Source organism: Rana temporaria, chromosome 5, assembly GCF_905171775.1.
Source record: "Rana temporaria chromosome 5, aRanTem1.1, whole genome shotgun sequence".
Lineage (NCBI taxonomy): Eukaryota > Metazoa > Chordata > Amphibia > Anura > Ranidae > Rana > Rana temporaria.
In genome coordinates this window covers 201,981,015-202,000,260 of record NC_053493.1, presented here as the reverse complement: position 1 = coordinate 202,000,260, position 19,246 = coordinate 201,981,015, and the positions used below count along the sequence as shown (strand labels likewise).

General features: G+C 43.8%; 1 protein-coding gene across 1 annotated transcript in view; it reads left to right on the top strand.

Annotated features, from left to right (window-relative positions):
• The window catches only part of EPB41L4B (erythrocyte membrane protein band 4.1 like 4B), a 334,961-nt gene that overhangs the window by 277,591 nt on the left and 38,124 nt on the right, over positions 1–19,246 (top strand). Inside the window, exon 7 of the mRNA XM_040353483.1 lies at positions 7,627–7,747. Coding sequence (XP_040209417.1) covers positions 7,627–7,747 — 121 coding nt within the window. The remainder of the gene's footprint in view (positions 1–7,626; positions 7,748–19,246) is intronic.

Below are 19,246 nucleotides of genomic sequence, written 5' to 3'. Positions count from 1 at the left end.
GTGAAGTCTCAGCCAAAGGCCATTCCGGTACACCAATCCCTCAAGGATATCATCCTTAGGGAGTGGGCCGAACCAGAGAAAAAGCTTCTAAGGTACAAAACTTGGAAGAGTCGATGTCCGTTTAAAGAAGAGGAGTAAAATAAATTCTTTAAAGTACCCAAATTAGACGCCCCCCGCGCGCAGGTCTCCAAGCAGTCTGACCTCTCTGAGGACGCGGGCAATTTAAAAGATTCTATGGATCGGTGGGCTGAGACTTCCTTGCGTAGGGCCTGGGAGGCTAATGCGGCAGCCTTGAGCCCCGCTTTGGCTTCAGCCTGCATTGCTAGGAACGCAGATTCTTGAATCTCCAAGTTGATGGAACATCTCTCCCAGGTTCCAGGATCTAAGGAGATTCTGGACTCTCTACAACTCATAGGGAGTGCAGTGGCTTATTTAGCATGACGCTGCGGTAGAGACTGTGCGTTCTACCCCAAAGTCGGGAGCCCTCATCAACTCTGCTAGGTGAGCAGTATGGGTCAAGATGTGGAACGGCGATCTTGCGTCTAAGAACCGCCTTTGTGGTCTTCCCTTCGAGGGCTCCCTTCATTTCGGTACAGGCCTGGATCAGGCCTTGACTTGGTCCTCAGAAAAGGGTGTACGTTTTCCTACCAAGCCTAGACAGAACAGGAAAAGGACTTTTCGAGGCCCCCAGGGTGGACTTGGAGGTAGGAACCGTCCTTCAGAGAGAAGGCCCCCTAACAATAGACGCTGGGGAGTTGGGAAGGACAAACAAAAAGGGGGGATCCTTTTTTCCAACACTAAACCCAACGACAAGGATTCCAAATGACGGGAAAGTCGGGGGAAGGCTCTCCCATTTCCTTCCCAGGTGGGAGAGTATTACTCAGAGTCCCCATATTCTCCAGATTGTAAGAGAGGGTTACAAGCTAGAATTCCGTCAGTTTCCCCCTCCGAAATGTATTCTGACTCATTTGCCCAAAGACCCCTTCAAGTCAGCAGGCCTTCTGCGGAACGTCGCAGAGCTTGCACAGCAGGGGGTCATAGTCCCTGTGGACCAAAGAGGTTTGGGGGTTTACTCCCATATCTTTGTGGTCCCAAAGCCTTCAGGAAAATTTTGGCTGATAATCAATCTGAGACCCCTGAATGCCTCTCTCCTTTACAAGAGGTTTCGTATGGAGAGTGTTTACAGCCTCAGGAAGCTTCTTCTGAGGGAGGTATTCATGACAACCATCGAATTTAAGGGACGCCTATCTCCACGTCCCAATTTTTCCGAGTCATCAGAGGTTCCTCAGGTTTGCGATCGCCTCAGCCCAGGGAGTGCAGCATTGGCAATTTGCTGCCCTCCCTTTCGGACTTGCCTCCAGTCCAAAGGGTCTTTACAAAGGTCCTGGTGGAGGCTTTCACTTTACTGCACTTGCAAGGGATATCGCTAGTCCCCTATTTCGACGATCTGTTACTATACAACCAGAGTCGGGATCTCCTACTTGTGGACCTGGCCACTGTCATGACTACCTTGGAGTCCCTGGGTTGGATTATCAATAGGGTTGTCCCGATACCACTTTTTTAGGACCGAGTACAAGTACCGATACTTTTTTTTTCAAGTACTCGCCGATACCGAATACCGATACTTTTTTTTTTTTTAAATGTGTCCCCCACATATGCAGCCATGTCCCCCACATATGCAGCCATGTCCCCCACATATGCAGCCATGTCCCTCCATACCTAGATGCCGCCGCCTAGTTAATCAGCGCGCGGGGAACATTACAGCTTTCATTTGAATAGCTGTCTGTTCCGCGCCGCGTATAGACACTCCCCCTTGCTCGGGATTGGACAGGTGATCTGCACTTTGATAGACAGATCACCCATCCAATCCCGAGCAAGGGGGAGTGTCTATACGCGGCGGGGGAACAGACAGCTATTCAAATGAAAGCTGTAATGTTCTCCGCACGCTGATTAAATAGGCGGCGGGGGCGTTGCGGTATGCGGCGGCATTGCAGCGGTGGCAGGGGGGGGTAGTATCGGATCTGGCATCGGGGGCATTTGCGGGAGTACAAGTAATCCCGCAAATGCTCAGTAACGGTACCGATACTGGTATCGGGACAACCCTAATTATCAACAAAGAAAAATCCTCGCTCATTCCGGAGCAGAGGAAGCTTTATCTAGGTTTCCTAATAGACTCCTTTGAGAGGAAGCTCTGGGGTCTCATGACATCGGTCAGGTTGGCGATGGAGAGAGCAGAGTCCTCTTTCAGGGACATCATGAGGTTGCTGGGTCTTATGACGTCTTGTATCCCGGTGGTCCCGTGGGCGCAGCTCCACTCCAGACCCCTTCTATTCTTCCTCCTTTCCTCCTGGGATGGAAAAAGAGAATCCCTAGATGTCAGGGTCAGTGTCCCAGATCCAGTGACGCTCTCACTAGCCTGGTGGCTTCTCCCACAGAAGCTGCAGATAGGTCTTCTGTGGAGTCAGACCGAACCGGTCAGGATCATCACAGATGCCAGCGCCTGGGGGTGGGGGGCTCACTTGGACGATCTCCGTGTCCAGGGTTCCTGGAGCCAACGTCAGAGGGGGGCCTCTTCAAACGACTGCGAGCTATTAGCGGTCGGAGAAGCTCTAAAGGCATTCGAGGAAAGAATTTTGGGCCGGGAGGTCCAGATTCTTTCCGACAATGCGACCGCGGTAGCCTTCCTCAACCATCAGGGAGGCACCAGATCCCGCACCCTTCTGGAGTTGTCTCTAGAGATCCTGGGTTGGGCAGAACTGAGGATTACCTCTTTCGGCAGTACACTTAAGGGTCCCTCAATTTGGAGGCAGACTATTTGAGTCGTCAGCCCATTCTCCAGGGAGAGTGGGAACTGAATCCAGAGGTCTTCAGCCTGATCTGTCAGCACTTTGGCAGCCCAGAGGTGGATATCTTCACCCGCAGGGCAAACAGGAAGGTGAAGAGATTCTTCTCCCTCTCTCCGTAACACGGGCCGGAGGGGGTGGACGCATTGGCCCAAGTATGGAGGTTTCACCTGGCATATGCTTTTCCTCCTCTAAACCTGATTCCAAGAGTCCTGCAGAGGTTAGGCCTAGCAGTAGGCAAACTAATTTTGGTCACACCCTGGTGGCCCAAGAGGACCTGGTTTCCTGCTCTAGAGCGTGGGTCCGTGGCTCCTCCCCTCCTTCTCCCTGTTCGGGTGGACCTTCTTCGGCAGGGTCCGGTCTATCACCCAGACCCCGGCTTCTTCAAGCTGACGGCCTGGTGCTTGAGAGGCGGAGCCTGAGGGAGAAGGGCTGCTCCGAGAAGGTAATTGACACGCTTCTGGCCAGTAGGAAGGAAGTCACTAGGCGTATTTATGCCAACATCTGGGGTGTCTTTTCTCGATGGTGCTCGGCGAGACAAGTGTCCTAGCAGGAGACTTGGGTCATCCTAGATTTTCTCCAGGACGGGGTAGACCAGGGGCTAGTCACAAGGACTCTGTGTTCAGGTTGCGGCCTTGTCTTATTTTTTAGATAGGCGTCTATCCCAGGATTCCCTGGTAAGTAGGTTCCTAAAAGCCAGAGACAGGATGTCTCCAGTTCAGATTTCCAGGGTTCCGCCCTGGGATCTTTCGATTGTTTTGGATCAGTTAACCAAGGCTCCATTTGAGCCAATTGGTAGTATCCCTATTAGGTTACTCACCTTTAAGTTTGCCTTTCTTTTGGCGGTCACGACTGCCAAGAGGATAGTTGACATGCAATCGCTCTCTATTAAGCAGCCATTATTTTGTTTATTTGAGGACAGAGTTGTTCTAAGTCAGCATCCCCTGTACCTTCCTAAGGTAGCGACCAAATTTCACAGGTCACAGGAGATAGTTCTCCCTTCTTTTTGTTCAAATCCCCAGAATGAGAAGGAAGCTTCCTTTCATTGTCTGGTTGTTAGACGTTGTTTATTAGTGAATTTAGACATTCTACCCATCTATTTAATTTTTCGGGCCAGAAAAGAGGCCTCCATTTCTAGGTGGATAAGGCAGACGATTTCCTTAGCCTATGTTCAAGCTGGTATAACCGCTCCTAAAGATAAAGCACACTCCACACGGTCACTAGCAACCTCCTGGGCAGAAAGGGCCGGAGCTTCGGTGGAGCAGATTTGCAGAGCGGCGACGTGGTCAAGCCAGAACACGTTCTTAAGACACTATAGAGTGGAACTCCTGTCGCCGCAGGACTTGTCATTCGGTAGGAAGGTCCTACAGGCAGTGGTCCCGCCCTTAAGGTAGGCCTGAAGCTACTTGCTTTTCTCTCAGGGTGCCATCCTGGAAGACGACTTGAGAAAGTACCAGTTACACTTACCGGTAGCTGGATTTCTGGGAAGTCTTACAGGACGGCAGGCCTACTTCCCACCCTTGTGATTACATTATTGGTTTGTATTTTGGTGTTTTTTTTCCCATGCACTGGTGGGTTCATACTTTATCTAAAACTGAGGAGCACGGGGAAGGGTGGGGTTTTTAACCTCTTTTTGATTGTGTTTCCTGTCAGGTGGAGCCAGTCATCTCTCAGGGTGCCGTCCTGTACGACTTCCCAGAAATCCAGCTACTGGTAAGTGTAACTGGTACTTTTTTGATATAGCCAGGATTTACTTGGTTTGTAGTTCTTTGTAATGTTGTATACCTGTCATTATGCATAGGAGCACATGGCAGTTGTATAGCATCATCTGGGACACAATTATGTTATTTTCTGAACGTGTGACACTTTTTTAAGTTGTGCTTAAGCAAAGTGATTGAATTATCCAATGGCTTTCTTTCAGTACAGTAGGTTTCTATATATTTGCTATTGGTCTCTAAGGTGAATTATATGTGAACGTGTATTTGGCTCTTGTTTCAGACATGTTAACACATGAAATAAGGAAACTCCAATTCTTTAGATATTTGATACCCTCTCCTTTCTATTACACTTTATTTTTAATACAAGTGCATTTAAGTCCATACTGTCGCCTCATCAAAAAAAAGTTGATGGCCATGCAAATGCGAGAAGAACAAAGGAAATGCTCTTGTTTGCAATGGCAACATCTTAAAACCCTATAATCTGTACATAACTTTATAGGACAAATGGCATATTATTGTACAGATAAACCGACAGTTAATATAAATGAAAGGCATATTTTTTTTTGTTTCCTTGGTAGCTATTAGGAGACAAATGTTTCATCTAAGTAGATTTATCTTTTGGCAATTTCACACCTTATTGCAGTCTTTATGCCAAAATCCTTATTTCTTAGTGTTTTCATAATGATAGAAAATATTTTGCTAAATAATTGGAGTCCCTTATCAACTGTGGTGATACCAAGGTAATAATAGCATATCATCTTTTGAATGCAACCTTAATTTTGTTGGACCTTTCTCAAAAGATGTTGGGTACTGAATACTGGCTGAGGGCTTTGTAAGAAGGGAAAGTATATTCAGCTCGTGTAATAGCTACAGAGGGACACAATTCCCTGACAAATGCAACTGAAGCTTGCAACATGCGAGGACTGTGCCAAATAGCACATCCATTGTATTGCTGATTTAAAGCAACATCTTTGTTTATTTGTGAAGGAAGCTAATTATCTTTTAATGTCACAACCACCAGTGATGCCATTTTTCCATATTCTGGCTTGATTATTGTGTAGTGTCAGTCTTTCCAACACTGTTATTTTTCCTTTAAAGACCCCTATCAATTATGTGCCTTTCATTGTGTTCGGCAATTGTTTAATTTTTTTAATCTCAAAACACTCATAAAATCATGTATTATTGTATGATTACAATAAACAGGTTGCACTCACAATTTAAAAAATAAGCTGGCCATACATTATACAATTTTCTTATTCAATTTCCTTTAGATTTACCTTCAACTATGTAGCGCAAGGACTTGCCTGATTGGATAATAATTTAAAGTGTTTAGGTTTTTATTCTATAGTTTTGGTAAATGTAAAGGAAAATTGTATAATGTATTGCCAGCCTTACCATTTGTGGTTTGGAGGGGGTTAAAAGAAACCTGTGATGAGAGGAACATGAAAGCTCTCTATTTGAATTTTGATTCCATTCCTAACCACTTAAGGACCCCCTACCGACGATATACGTCGTCAGAATGGCACGGCTGGGCACAATTACGTACCTGTACGTGTCTCTTTAAGGCCCAGCCGTGGGGTCGCGAGCGCCCCGCCGGTGGCACGCTCGCGACACGGTCCGAAGCTCCGTGACCGCGGGACTCACGGACCCGAACGCCGCCGGTGTCCCGCGATCGGTCACCTAAGCTGAAGAACAGGGAGAGGTGTGTGTAAACACACCCTCCCCGTTATTCATTGTGGCAGTGTCAGCGATCGTCTGTTCCCCAATATAGGGAAAGACGATCACTGACGTCACACGTCCAGCCACGCCCCCCTACAGTTAGGAACACATATGAGGTCACACTTAACCCCTACAGTGCCCCCTAGTGGGTAACTCCTGAACTGCAATTGTCATTTTCACAGTAATCAGTAATCATTTTTATAGCACTTTTTGCTGTGAAAATGACTGGTCCCAAAAATGTGTCAAAATTGTCCGATGTGTCCGCCATAATGTCGCAGTCACGAAAAAATCTCTGATCTCCGCCATTAGTAGTAAAACAAAAATATATTAATAAAAATGCAATAAAACTATCCCCTATTTTGTAAACGCTATAAATTTTGCGCAAATCATTTGATAAACGCTTATTGCGTTTTTTTTTTTTTTTTTATCAAAAATAGGTAGAAGAATACGTATCGGCCTAAACTGAGGGAAAAAATAATTTTTTTTTATATATTTTTGGGGGATATTTATTATAGCAAAAAGTAAAAAATATTGAATTTTTTTGAAAATTCTTGCTCTATTTTTGTTTATAGCGCAAAAAATAAAAACCGCAGAGGTGATCAAATACCACTAAAAAAAGCTCTATTTGTGGTAAAAAAAGGATGCTAATTTTGTTTGGGAGCCACGTCGCACGACCGCGCAATTGTCAGTTAAATCGACGCAGTGCCGAATCGCAAGAAGGGGGAAGGTCCTTAACCTGAATAATGGTCCGGGTCTTAAGTGGTTAAGACACTAACCTTCATATGGCCTTATGACTTTTTCCCTGACTTGCCTTTTCTGTAAACTTGTTCCATGACAGTGCCTCAAAGTATTGAATCCAAAAGGTGAGCATAAGTTCCATGGGGCTAGCATCTTCCGAAAGGGATCCAAAATGGCCGCCCCCATTTTTTTTTCTTAAGTTTTAATAGATTAGATTCTGCTAGGTTTTATATAATTGAGTTATTATTGGAAATGTTTAAGGAAATGGTAAAATTTAAGTAATTAAGGTAAATGGTTAAGGAAGTATACAAAATAAAATGATTATAAACTTGTTGCTCACTGCCATTGGCTCCCACTGCTGCCTACATGGCCAGTGAGGAGAGACAGCTGAGAGCCACTGTTCTTGGCACAGTGCTGGATCAAGATCAGGCTCAAGTATGCAGGGGGGGGGGGGAAGGGGACTGCACACACAAGGTTTTTTTTTTTTTTTTTTTTTATTTATATCTTAAAGCAGCACTATAGGCATTTTTTTTATTATCACTCAATATTTCAAGAGAAGAATATCTGACATTTTAAATGTATTGTAAATGTATTTTTATATTTTTCAGCGGAACTTGGTGAGTGTGAGCCATCAGAACATACACCAGAACTTGTGTCTGAATTTCGATTCATTCCAAATCAAACTGAGTCTATTGAGCTTGATATTTTCCATAAGTGGAGAGACTGTAGGTATGTGGATTTCATTTCTCAAAATTACTGGAATGTCTGTGTATAGGGTGATTTTTAATTGCAAAACAGACAATGTTACCCTTAATTGAAGGTGATCTTTTGATACCAAATGTCTGTGCTCATTGACCTCAAGGAACAACTCTTACTAGAAGCTTAAAATTCTTGTTAAATAATCCAGGGTGCGCAATGCACATAGCATTTGGTCCTGTTCAAATCTGTGCTGGGGTTTAGAAAAAAACACACATTTTTATGTCTGTCAGTGCTGGTTGTGTAGCTCTACGGGCATTCACATGAGTTACAACCAGCAGCAAAGCCCCCTCTTCATTCTGCAGTTCTGCTATGTAATTTCCCCTCTGATATTCTCTACATTTATTGTAAATAATCATTACCAATGACCGAAATGACAGTCCCAGCCACCAGTTATTCAGATATAGAGTGTGGAGGAGTAAGGCTGGATTCACACCTATGCAGTTTTAGTGCTTTTTGCATTTTGCAGATTTGCACTACAGTCTATTTAACATGGTTTCCTATGGAACACGTTTTGTAGTGCAAATCTGCAAAATGCAAAAAGCACTGAAAATGCATAGGTGTGAATAAGTGTGGTTGTGAAAATCGGAAGCTGCAGAAGAGCAGCCCTTCACAAAAAACATAGGCACACCACACAAGCCACTAGATAATACTCTAGTCCGGGGATAATGAATTAAAATTCACTGAGGTCCGGTGAGCAAAATTTTCTTCCAGCAGAGGTCCAAACATCATGTCGTTACCCGTGGAGCTTTTTCGCATGTGCCAAACCACATGTTGCTGCCACACTATTTTGGGCTAACCTACCAAAGACGTGTGCACCTAATGCACATGTACAGGTATGAACCCATTCTTACATCAGCATCCTCAGTCCCAAGTGCACATCAGAGTGCTCTCCCTCTTGATGAGTGTCCTCAGGTCCTCCTTTATATCACCCCCCCCCCCTCCACAGTAATGTTCTCACACTTCCTTGACACCAACCCCCCTGCCAGTACTATCCTTTGCCCCTATTTACATTATCCTCCCACATTACTATCCTCAGCCCCCTTCATAATACTGTCCTCATTGCCCCCCACATTACATTTCTCAGGGCCCCCACATTACATTTCTCAGCTCCCCCACATCAGTCCTCAACCTCCCCCACATCAGTCCTCAACCTCCCCCACATCAGTCCTCAACCTCCCCCACATCACAGTCCTCAAACTCCCCCAATGTCCACATCTCCCCCCCCCACTGTAATGTCCACATCTCCCCCCCACTGTAATGTCCACATCTCCCCCATACATCAGTCTGCTCAGCCCCCCAACCTGATGTCCTCAGCCCACCACATCACAGCCCTCAACAACTCCACTTTAATGTCCTCAGCAAGTCAGCACACACTTTGTTCAGACTAGTGTCCTTACTCCCTGTAACTTCGCGCCCCCCCCCCCCCCGGATTGCCACCTTTTCATCAAGTCAAACCCGAACACTTTAACCACTTCAGCCCTGGGAAAATTCACCCCCTTCCTGACCAGGCCATTTTTTGCGAAACGGCACTGCGTCACATTAACTGACAATTGCACGGTCATTTGACGCTGTACCCAAACAAAACTGAGATCCTTTTTTTTGTTTCTCGTACACCATGGGACACAGAGCCATTCATTACATAATGGGTTAAGGGTCACCAGCGGTGATTGAACACTGGCACAACCAATTGAAGACAGTTCCCCTCCATATAACCCCTCCCATCAGGGAAGTACCTCAGTTTTTTAAGGTGTTGGACGTGTGGAGAATGTGCTAAGGAAAGCTCTGCAAAAGAGACCCTCTGGGGGTAGAACAGAACGATGCTTTTGGATCCATCCAAGACGCCAAATAAATTACGCTGAAACTGGATGGGATCCATGCCTCATGCATGAGGCGTTAACCTTTAATGTCTCTCTTCAGAGGACTGGGCTCTAGGGTCCTGCACTTTTGCTATATACGCTAAAAGTCCTGGTAAGAGTCTTTTACATGGCCCAGAGGAGAGGTCTCCTTTAAATGGGAACCCATATCCCTGAAGGTTGGCACACAAAGCCTGCCGGGATGGGTGAAGATTGGTGCTGTCTGAAAATTTTTCAGCAGAAAAAACCTGCAGTGGGGATAAAGGTAAGAGGAAAAGGAATCCGAAGTACAATCTTAATGACCTTTTTCCAATTCTGAGTAGGATGTCTTCTCTTTTTGGCCACTAGAGGGAGTAAAGAGCTGAGTTTTTTTTTTTACTCACCACGCTCTATACAGTGTCAGAACCGGCAGGACAAGCACACTTCCTCCGCTGTAGAGCGCTGCATAAGCACGGCAACCGCTTCTCTCCTCCAAACACTGGGAAGCACAGTCCGAATAAGCAGGGAGAGGCTCCCCCTCGTCCCAGGACAGCCGCCATTGTGCCCTAGGTCGCACGCGCCCTTTATCGGCGGTGGGGGTGGAAGAGGAAAAGGGGGATTGTACGTGGGCACGCCGGTTTGAAAGATGGCGCTCACTACAGGAGCCATAAAGGAATCTCGGAGGCCGGCAGCTCTTCCTTTAGGACACAGCAGCATTCAGGGAGCATGTAAGCGCTATGTGGTTGGTGGGGCACTACCAGGAGAGACACCTACTCTATGATATAAAACTGTGTGTTTAATTTGCATACTTTATGTAGATTGCTAAACTGAGCACAGTAGTATATGCATTGTGGTACCCCGGCTTGTTGCTTGATAATATGTCTTCCCTTCAGGGACTAAGAAAGACAAGAAAGCACTGCCGCCTGAGACGGGGCTCTAGCCGTGCCTGCTTAGTACCTTCCACCCCTGTAAATTTTGACATACCTATACAGGAGGAGCCATTGCCACTATCAGGGGTAACAATTTCTCCTGTGGCACCTGGGCCTGCATATGTCACTGAGGACACTTTTACCGCAGCCCTGGAAAAATTAGAAGGGGAGATCACTACGCTAATCGCAAAGTCCTTGGCAAAAGGACAAAAAGCGAAGCAGATCTCCTTCGGTGGTTTGAGATCCCCTTTCAGAAAAATCTAAAGAGAAGGATGAGGATGAGATAACTCCTACAGAGGACAGGGATGAGGAGTCCGATGAATCAGGGATGTCAGAGGAACCCTTCTCTGCTTCCCAGATGCTAAGGTCACAGGTACAATGTTATGCTGAAGCACTGTAAGGCAGTGAGAAGGGACCGTAAGAACGATGAAGTGGCTGAACAGCTGCAGTGCATACTGCATTCAGGTTGCCCTTTTCGGAGTTAACTGAATCACCTTTCTCCTCACTTATGTTCATTAAAATCCCTGCAGGGTGCTCTTTTCCGGTTCATCCGTTATTAAAAAAAAGTTAATCTACGCAGACTAGTTACATCCAGATAAGCGTTTCTCACCTCCTAAGAAGTTTGACATTCTTTATCCTATGGAGGAAGAATTTTCCAAAAAGTGGAGTCTGACTTCTGTAGATGAAGCCATTTCTTGTGTAAATGATTACTTGACTTGTCCAGTTGATAACGTACAGGTGTTTAACCACTTAAGACCCAGACCAAAATGCAGCTAAAGGACCTTGCCCCTTTTTGTCGCTTTAACTGACAATTGCGCGGTCGTACAACGTGGCTCCCAAACAAAATTGGCGTCCTTTTTTCCCACAAATAGAGCTTCTTTTGGGTTATTTGATCACCTCTGCGGTTTTTATTTTTTGCGCTATAAACAAAAATAGAGCGACAATTTTCAAAAAAAATCATATTTTTTGCTTTAACAAATATCCCCCAAAAATATATAAAACAAATATTTTTTACTCAGTTTAGGCCGATACGTATTCTTCTACCTATTTTAGCTAAAAAAAAATCGCAATAAGCATTAATCGGTTGGTTTGCGCAAAATAGGGGATAGTTTTATTGCATTTTTATCATTTTTTTTTTTTTACTACTAATGGCGGCGATCAGCGTTTTTTTTTTTTTCCCGTGACTGCGACATTATGGCGGACACTTCGGACAATTTTGACACATTTTTGGGACCATTGTCCTTTTCACAGCAAAAAATGCATTTAAAATGCATTATTTATTGTGAAAATGACAGTTGCAGTTTGGGAGTTAACCACAAGGGGACGCTGATGGGGTTATGTGTTCCCAAGAAGGGACAAGCGGCATCAAAATCCACTATCTTCAGGTGGATTCGACAAACAATTATTCAAGACTATGTTTTAAAGAACAGAACTCCTTTTTCTTTTAGGGCGCACTCTACCAGGGCGATAAGTGCTTCATGGGCAGTGCACCACCAGGCTTCGTTGGCTCAGATCTGTAAAGCTGCAACTTGGTCTTCAGTCCACACATTTTCCAAATTCTATCGAATAGATGTGAAAGGTCATGAGGATGCCGCTTTCGGACGAAGTGTGCTGCAGGCAGCAGTATAGGGCTTCTTGTCCGTATCGGCCTGCTTTGATCTGTGTCTCCCACCCTTCATATGGAGCATTGCTCTGGGACGTCCCATTATTTAATGAATGGCTCTGTGTTCTGTGGTGTACGAGAAAGGAAACAGGATTTTTAAAACGGCTTGCCTGTAAAAATCGTTTTCTTGGAGTACACCACAGGACACAGAGGTCTCCCCCTTTTTTATGGAAACCTTAATAGCTTGTTACAAAACTGAGGTACTTCCCTGATGAGAGGGGTTATATGGAGGGGAACTGTCTTCAATTGGTTGTGCCAGTGTCCAATCACAGCTGGTGACCCATTAACCCATTATTTAATGAATGGCTTTGTGTCCCGTGGTGTACTCCAAAAAAATAATTTTACAGGTAAGCTGTTTAAAAATCCTGTTTTCCCACAAGTAGAGGTTTTATTTTGGTGGTATTTGATCACATCTGCGGTTTTTATTTTTTAGGCTATAAACAAAAGCACCAGAGCCCCCCCTTACATGAGATGTGACACCAGAGAGCCCCCTTACATGAGATGTGACACCAGAGAGCCCCCTTTCCCCCTGTACTCACTAAATAACTGCAAAAGCACTCTCAATTCTCTTTCCAGGCTTCACACACTCGTGTTCGTTCCTCGGCAGTGCTGCTGAGACTTTTCAGTCAGTGCCAGCTCTCTATTGCAACCTGCAGGCTGGAGGAAGGAGAACACCTAATCCTCTCCAGCTATGAGCCACTATCCTATCTGAATAATGTGTCCGGTTTTCCGAGGTTCTCAAAACCGGGCACATGATTCAAATCCCGTATAAGTGGCAACCCTACCCCCACCCCCCCTCACTTACCTTGCACTAACCGAAGATCAAAACGAGGCACGGCATGTCTTGGATGGAGGGCGGGTGATGCAAGATGGTGATTGGTTGCTAAGACTGCCCTTCATCCTAGCAACCAATCACCTGCTTGTTAACCTCCGGCAGCTGCGCCCTCCATCCAGAACTGTCCTGCCTCCCGCTGTCGGCTCTGTGTGAGGATTACAGAGATGGCAGGGGGAAGAGAAGGCTGTTAAATGGTGGTACCACGGCGGGCCGCATAGAGTGATGCGGTCTGCATTTGGCCCACGGTCCGCCATTTAGTGATTACCGCTCTAGTCTCTCTTGGACAAGTGTAAACCCCTCTATTTTAGTGCCATCAGTCTAGAATTAATGCCGCGTACACACGATCATTTTTCGGCATGAAAAAAACATTGTTTTTCGGCATGTAGAAAAAAACGTTGTTTTTTCCAACTTCATCATTAAAATGACGTTGCCCATGCACCATAGTTTTAAAAAAATGCTCTAGCAAAGCGTGGTGACGTACAACACCTACGACGGCACTTTAAAGTGGAAGTTCCATGCGGATGGCGCCACCCTTGGGGCTGCTTTAGCTGATTTCCTGTTAGTAAAAGACGATTTGCGCTTTTCTGTCTGTTACAGCGTGATGAATGTGCTTACTCCATTACGAATGGTAGTTTTACCAGAACGAGCGCTCCCGTCTCATAACTTGCCTCTGAGCATGCGCAGGTTTTTAACGTCGTTTTAGCCCACACACGATCATTTTTTACAACCCGAAAAACGACATAATTTAAAACGTTGTTAAAAAATGCAGCATGTTCGAAAAAATTTAAATAAATTGTAGTTTTTCAGAACCCAAAAAATGATGTGAAGCCCACACACCATTTTAAATTACATTTTTTTTTAAACTTTGTTTTTTTCATGCCGAAAAATGATCGTGTGTACCCAGCATAAGTCTCCGTTGTTTAGGGCTGTTGGATGGCAGGAGGCAGGCCCAGCTATGTGGCAACACACCTCAGCAAACCCTGCACAGATTTTAATGGGACCAAGTGCGATTTGAGTTGGTTCCCTTTGAGGATTTAAAAAGTATTACAACCTTCTGGTAAGACTTCTTTAAAGCTTAAGTTTAATTTTCTTGTATTTTGCCTTCTTTGGTTCCCTCTTGCCCTTCATGAAAATGCTAATGACTTTTTTTAAATGCAACATTTCCATTTTCATTGCATTTCTCATTTTGCATCTGGGGAAATCATCAATGGGTCTATGTGCTTTTTAGAGCATTCAGGTTATGGCTGGTGGTAAAGGACAGAAGAGAGCCAAGCATAAAAACCTGCATGCAGACTGTTATAGGTGATGCTGAGCCTCAATGTTGGAAAGACCTGAAATTCAATGAATCATAGGGGTGGACCAAGGACAGTAAGGCTGGGGAGGAAAGAGATAGATTATGCTAAACAACCTCAAGCCAGGAAATAAAGAGTGTTCTATCTGACTTGCTGTAGCTTCTAATGTGCGCTGTGAGAAACCTTGCCCCAAATGCCCCCTAACTATTTAGTTCTGTATTGTAGTAATATTTGTCCTGCATTGACCTTTATGTAGACAGTTGTCAGATTCCAGGAACTGGAATAAAACACAGCCCTAAGTTTCTCTTGGGGATCATTTAGCAGCAAGGCCAATGTCCAAAAATGGGGTGTCAGCAAGGAAAACATTTAGCAAAGGTGTAAGGATGTACAATTATTTTTGTTCAGTGGCTCTGAAATATCCTTACTTATTTTCTGGCATAAAATTAGTTTAAAAGGGTTGTAGTTGTAAAGGTACAATTTTTTCCCCCTAAATACCTTTTTACCTTAGTGCAGTCGTCCTTCACTTACCTCATCCTTCCATTTTGCTTTTAAATGTCCTTATTTCTTCTGAGAAATCCTCACTTCCTGTTCTTCTGTCTGTAACTCCACACAGTAATGCAAGGCTTTGTCCCTGGTGTGGAGTGTCGTGCTCGCCCCCTCCCTTGGACTACAGGAGAGTCAGGACTCCCACTAACACAGCTCCTTTATCTGCAACGTAGAGAGCGTCCTGACTCTCCTGTAGTCCGAGGGGGGGGCAAGCACGACACTCCACACCTGGGAGAAAGCCTTGCATTACTGTGTGGAGTTACAAACAGAAGAACAGGAAGTGAGGATTTCTCAGAAGAAATAAGGACATTTAAAAGCAAAATGGAAGGATGAGGTAAGTAAAGGAGGACTGCACTAAGGTAAAGGGAGCTATTTAGGGGGAAAAATTTAACTTTACAACCCCTTTAAGTTTAATACAATATTCATGCTTCATCTGTAAAAATGTTGTTTTGTAATTATTTTGAGGTATCTGCAAATCCTAAATATAAGGAACACAAATATTTCATTTTAAGTCTTAAAAAAAAAACAGCTGCAAGTAATGGTACCTGCAGAAGCCTACTAAAGCCTTCACCTATGGCCAAATCCCAGGCTGTTCTGCAAGGCAAATCTTAGTGGTTGGAAGGGATATTTTTTTTTCTTTTTATTAAAATAACAATTGTGTTTATACTTACCTGCTCTGTGCAATCGTATTTCAGAGTAGTCCCAAATCTTCTCTTCTGGGGTTCCCTGCATACACTATTGGCTCCTCCTCCTCTTCTGTGTGCCACTATAGGAAGCTTCTTATAGTGGCCCACCTGCGGGCTCGCTTATGAACCAGGCTGAGTTCATCCATACACATCCAGCATGGCTTGGCCCCGCCCCCCACTCTCTCCTCACATGATTTGATTGACAGCAGCAGGAGCCAACAACTGCTGTTTCTATCACTGTAGCCTGTTAGGACAGAAACAGACAAGCCTTGCTGCAGATGTGCACACGCCCCCCTACAGTAAGAATCACTCCCTTAGGGCACACTTAACCCCTTAGCGCCACCTAGTGGTTAACCTCTTCACTGCCATTGTCATTTTCACAGTAATCCTTGCATCTTTATAGCACTTTTCGCTGTGAAAATGGCAATGGTCCCAAAAATGTGTCAAAAGTGTCCAATGTGTCCGCCATAATGTCGCAGTCACGAAAAAAATCACTGATCGCCGCCATTACTAGTAAAAAAATAAAATATTAATAAAAATGCCATAAAACTATCCCCTATTTTGTAAACGCTATAACTTTTGCGCAAACCAATAAACGCTTATTGCGATTTTTTTTTTTTTTTAACCAAAAATATGTAGAATATGTATCGGCCTAAACTGAGGACATTTTTTTTTTATATATATATATATATATATATATATTTGTTGGGGGATATTTATTATAGCAAAAATTAAAACATATTGCATTTTTTTTCAAAATTGTCGCTCTATTTTTGTTTATAGCGCAAAAAATAAAAACCGCAGAGCAGATCAAATACTACCAAAAGAAAGCTCTATTTGTGGGAAAAAAAGGACGCCAATTTTGTTTGGGAGCCACGTCGCCCGACCGCGCAATTGTCAGTTAAAGCGACGCAGTGCCGAATCTCAAAAACTAGTCAGGTCCTTTTACCTGCATAATGGTCCGGGTCTTAAGTGGTTAAATATCTTGTAGTTCATAATTCTATATCAATTTGATGTAGAACAATTTGTTTTTACAATCTTCTTTTTTTTTTTTTTTTTATAAATTCCAATAATCCTTTGTACGTTTGTTAAAACTAGGAGCCTGGCTGACATTGTGAATTGTTAACTGGCACTGTATAGGTATTTCTAAACCCAATCACTAAAATACCATAGAAGCTTTAACATAATGTAATTTCAAAAGTCATTATAAAGGTTTTTAAATCTGCAGCTTTAATGACCCGCTCATGTACTTATACATGTGAAAGAAATACTGCGCCGGTCTGACTAAACTAATAATAGTGATATGATATCAAAAATTATAAAAAAAAGGGGGAAATAGCTGCTGCAGCAAAAATATGTCAGATAAACACAAATGAAATAACTTAAAAGGTAAGCTGCGCTGCATGTGTAGAAAAAATTATGAACAAAATTGCATAACCAACCAATCTGTGAAACATATGCTAGTCCATAGATATAATTCCAAAATTGGTATAATCAATGTGCATAATGGATATGAGAAAAAGTGCAAAACAAAAATAGTGAATAAAATAGTCCAGATAATCGTAACATTTACAGCTGAAATTCTTGTGGATATCCCATATGAATCGCAGATACACCCATTGAGTGTCAAAGAAAATCCAGGAAGCAGTGTCAGATAGCAGAAGGAAAGGCACCTCCACCTCTAATAATAAATCTGCTTACCGACTCCCATAGATCTCTATAATTGAGATCATATGCGCATGTGGCTCATAAGCCAAGCTGATTCTTGCTGCTTCTCTGAAGTACTCCTCCCCAAATGGTTTTACTTGACAGCGACTAACAGGTCTCCCTGCATAGATCGAACCCGGGAGTAAAACAAAATTGCCAACATAGAGCAGTATTGTAAGGTAAAACGATTTATTGACATATAAAAGATGCACTCACATGTGAAAATTGAAAATATAGTAGCGTTTGTGTAATAGTTAAAGCCGGCCGGCTTAGATAATCCGCCCGTCCTTCCGGATGGTCGTTGGTGAACAGTGGTGACGTCAGCACGCCGCTCCTCCCTACGCCATTTCGCCAAAGAGATGACTTCTTCCAGGGGCGGATTATCTAAGCCGGCTGGCTTTAACTATTACACAAACGCTTCTATATTTTCAATGGACATGTGAGTGCATCTTTTATATGTCAATAAATCATTTTACCTTACAATACTGCTCTATGTTGGCAATTTTGTTTTACTCCCGGGTTCGATCTATGCGGGGAGACCTGTAGGTCGCTGTCAAGTGAAACCATTTGGGGAGGAGTGCTTCAGAGAAGCAGCAAGAATCAGCTTGGCTTATGAGCCACATGCGCATATGATCTCAATTATAGAGATCTATGGGAGTCGGTAAGCAGATTTATTATTCGAGGTGGAGGTGCCTTTCCTTCTATCTGACACTGCTTCCTGGATTTTCTTTGACACTCAATGGGTGTATCTGCGATTCATATGGGATATCCACAAGAATTTCAGCTGTGAATGTCATGATTATCTGGACTATTTTATTCACTATTTTTGTTTTGCACTTTTTCTCATATCCATTATGCACATTGATTATACCAATTTTGGAATTATATCTATGGACTAGCATATGTTTCACAGATTGGTTGGTTATGCAATTTTGTTCATAATTTTTTCTACACATGCAGCGCAGCTTACCTTTTAAGTTATGTACATATACGTCGGTACTTTAACCCCTTAACGCCCGCCGCACGACTATATACGTCCACAGAATGGCACGTACAGGCAGAAGGGCGTATATATACGTCCTTGCCTTCTAGTGGGTGGGGGGTCCGATCGGGACCCCCTCCGCGGCGGGCGGATTCCCTCGGGGAGCGATCCGGGACGACGGCGCGGCTATTCGTTTATAGCCGCTCCGTCGCGATCACTTCCCGGAGCTGAAGAACGGGGAGAGCCGTATGTAAACACGGCTTCCCCGTGCTTCACTGTGGCGGCGTATCGATCGAGTGATCCTTTTTATAAGGGAGACTCGATCGATGATGTCAGTCCTACAGCCACACCCCTACAGCCACACCCCCTACAGTTGTAAACACACACTAGGTGAACCCTAACTCCTACAGCGCCCCCTGTGGTTAACTCCCAAACTGCAACTGTCATTTTCACAATAAACAATGCAATTTAAATGCATTTTTTGCTGTGAAAATTACAATGGTCCCAAAAATGTGTCAAAATTGTCCGAAGTGTCCGCCATAATGTCGCAGTCACGAAAAAAATCGATGATCGCCGGCAATAGTAGTAAAAAAAAAAAAATTTATAAAAATGCAATAAAACTATCCCCTATTTTGTAAACGCTATACATTTTGCGCAAACCAATCGATAAACGCTTATTGCGATTTTTTTTTTTACCAAAAATAGGTAGAAGAATACGTATCGGCCTAAACTGAGGGAATTTTTTTTTTATATATGTTTTTGGGGGATATTTATTATAGCAAAAAGTAAAAAATATAGATTTTTTTTCAAAATTGACGCTCTATTTTTGTTTATAGCGCAAAAAATAAAAACCGCAGAGGTGATCAAATACCACCAAAAGAAAGCTCTATTTGTGGGGAAAAAAGGAAGCCAATTTTGTTTGGGAGCCACGTTGCACGACCGCGCAATTGTCTGTTAAAGCGACGCAGTGCCGAATCTCAAAACCTGGCCTGGGCAT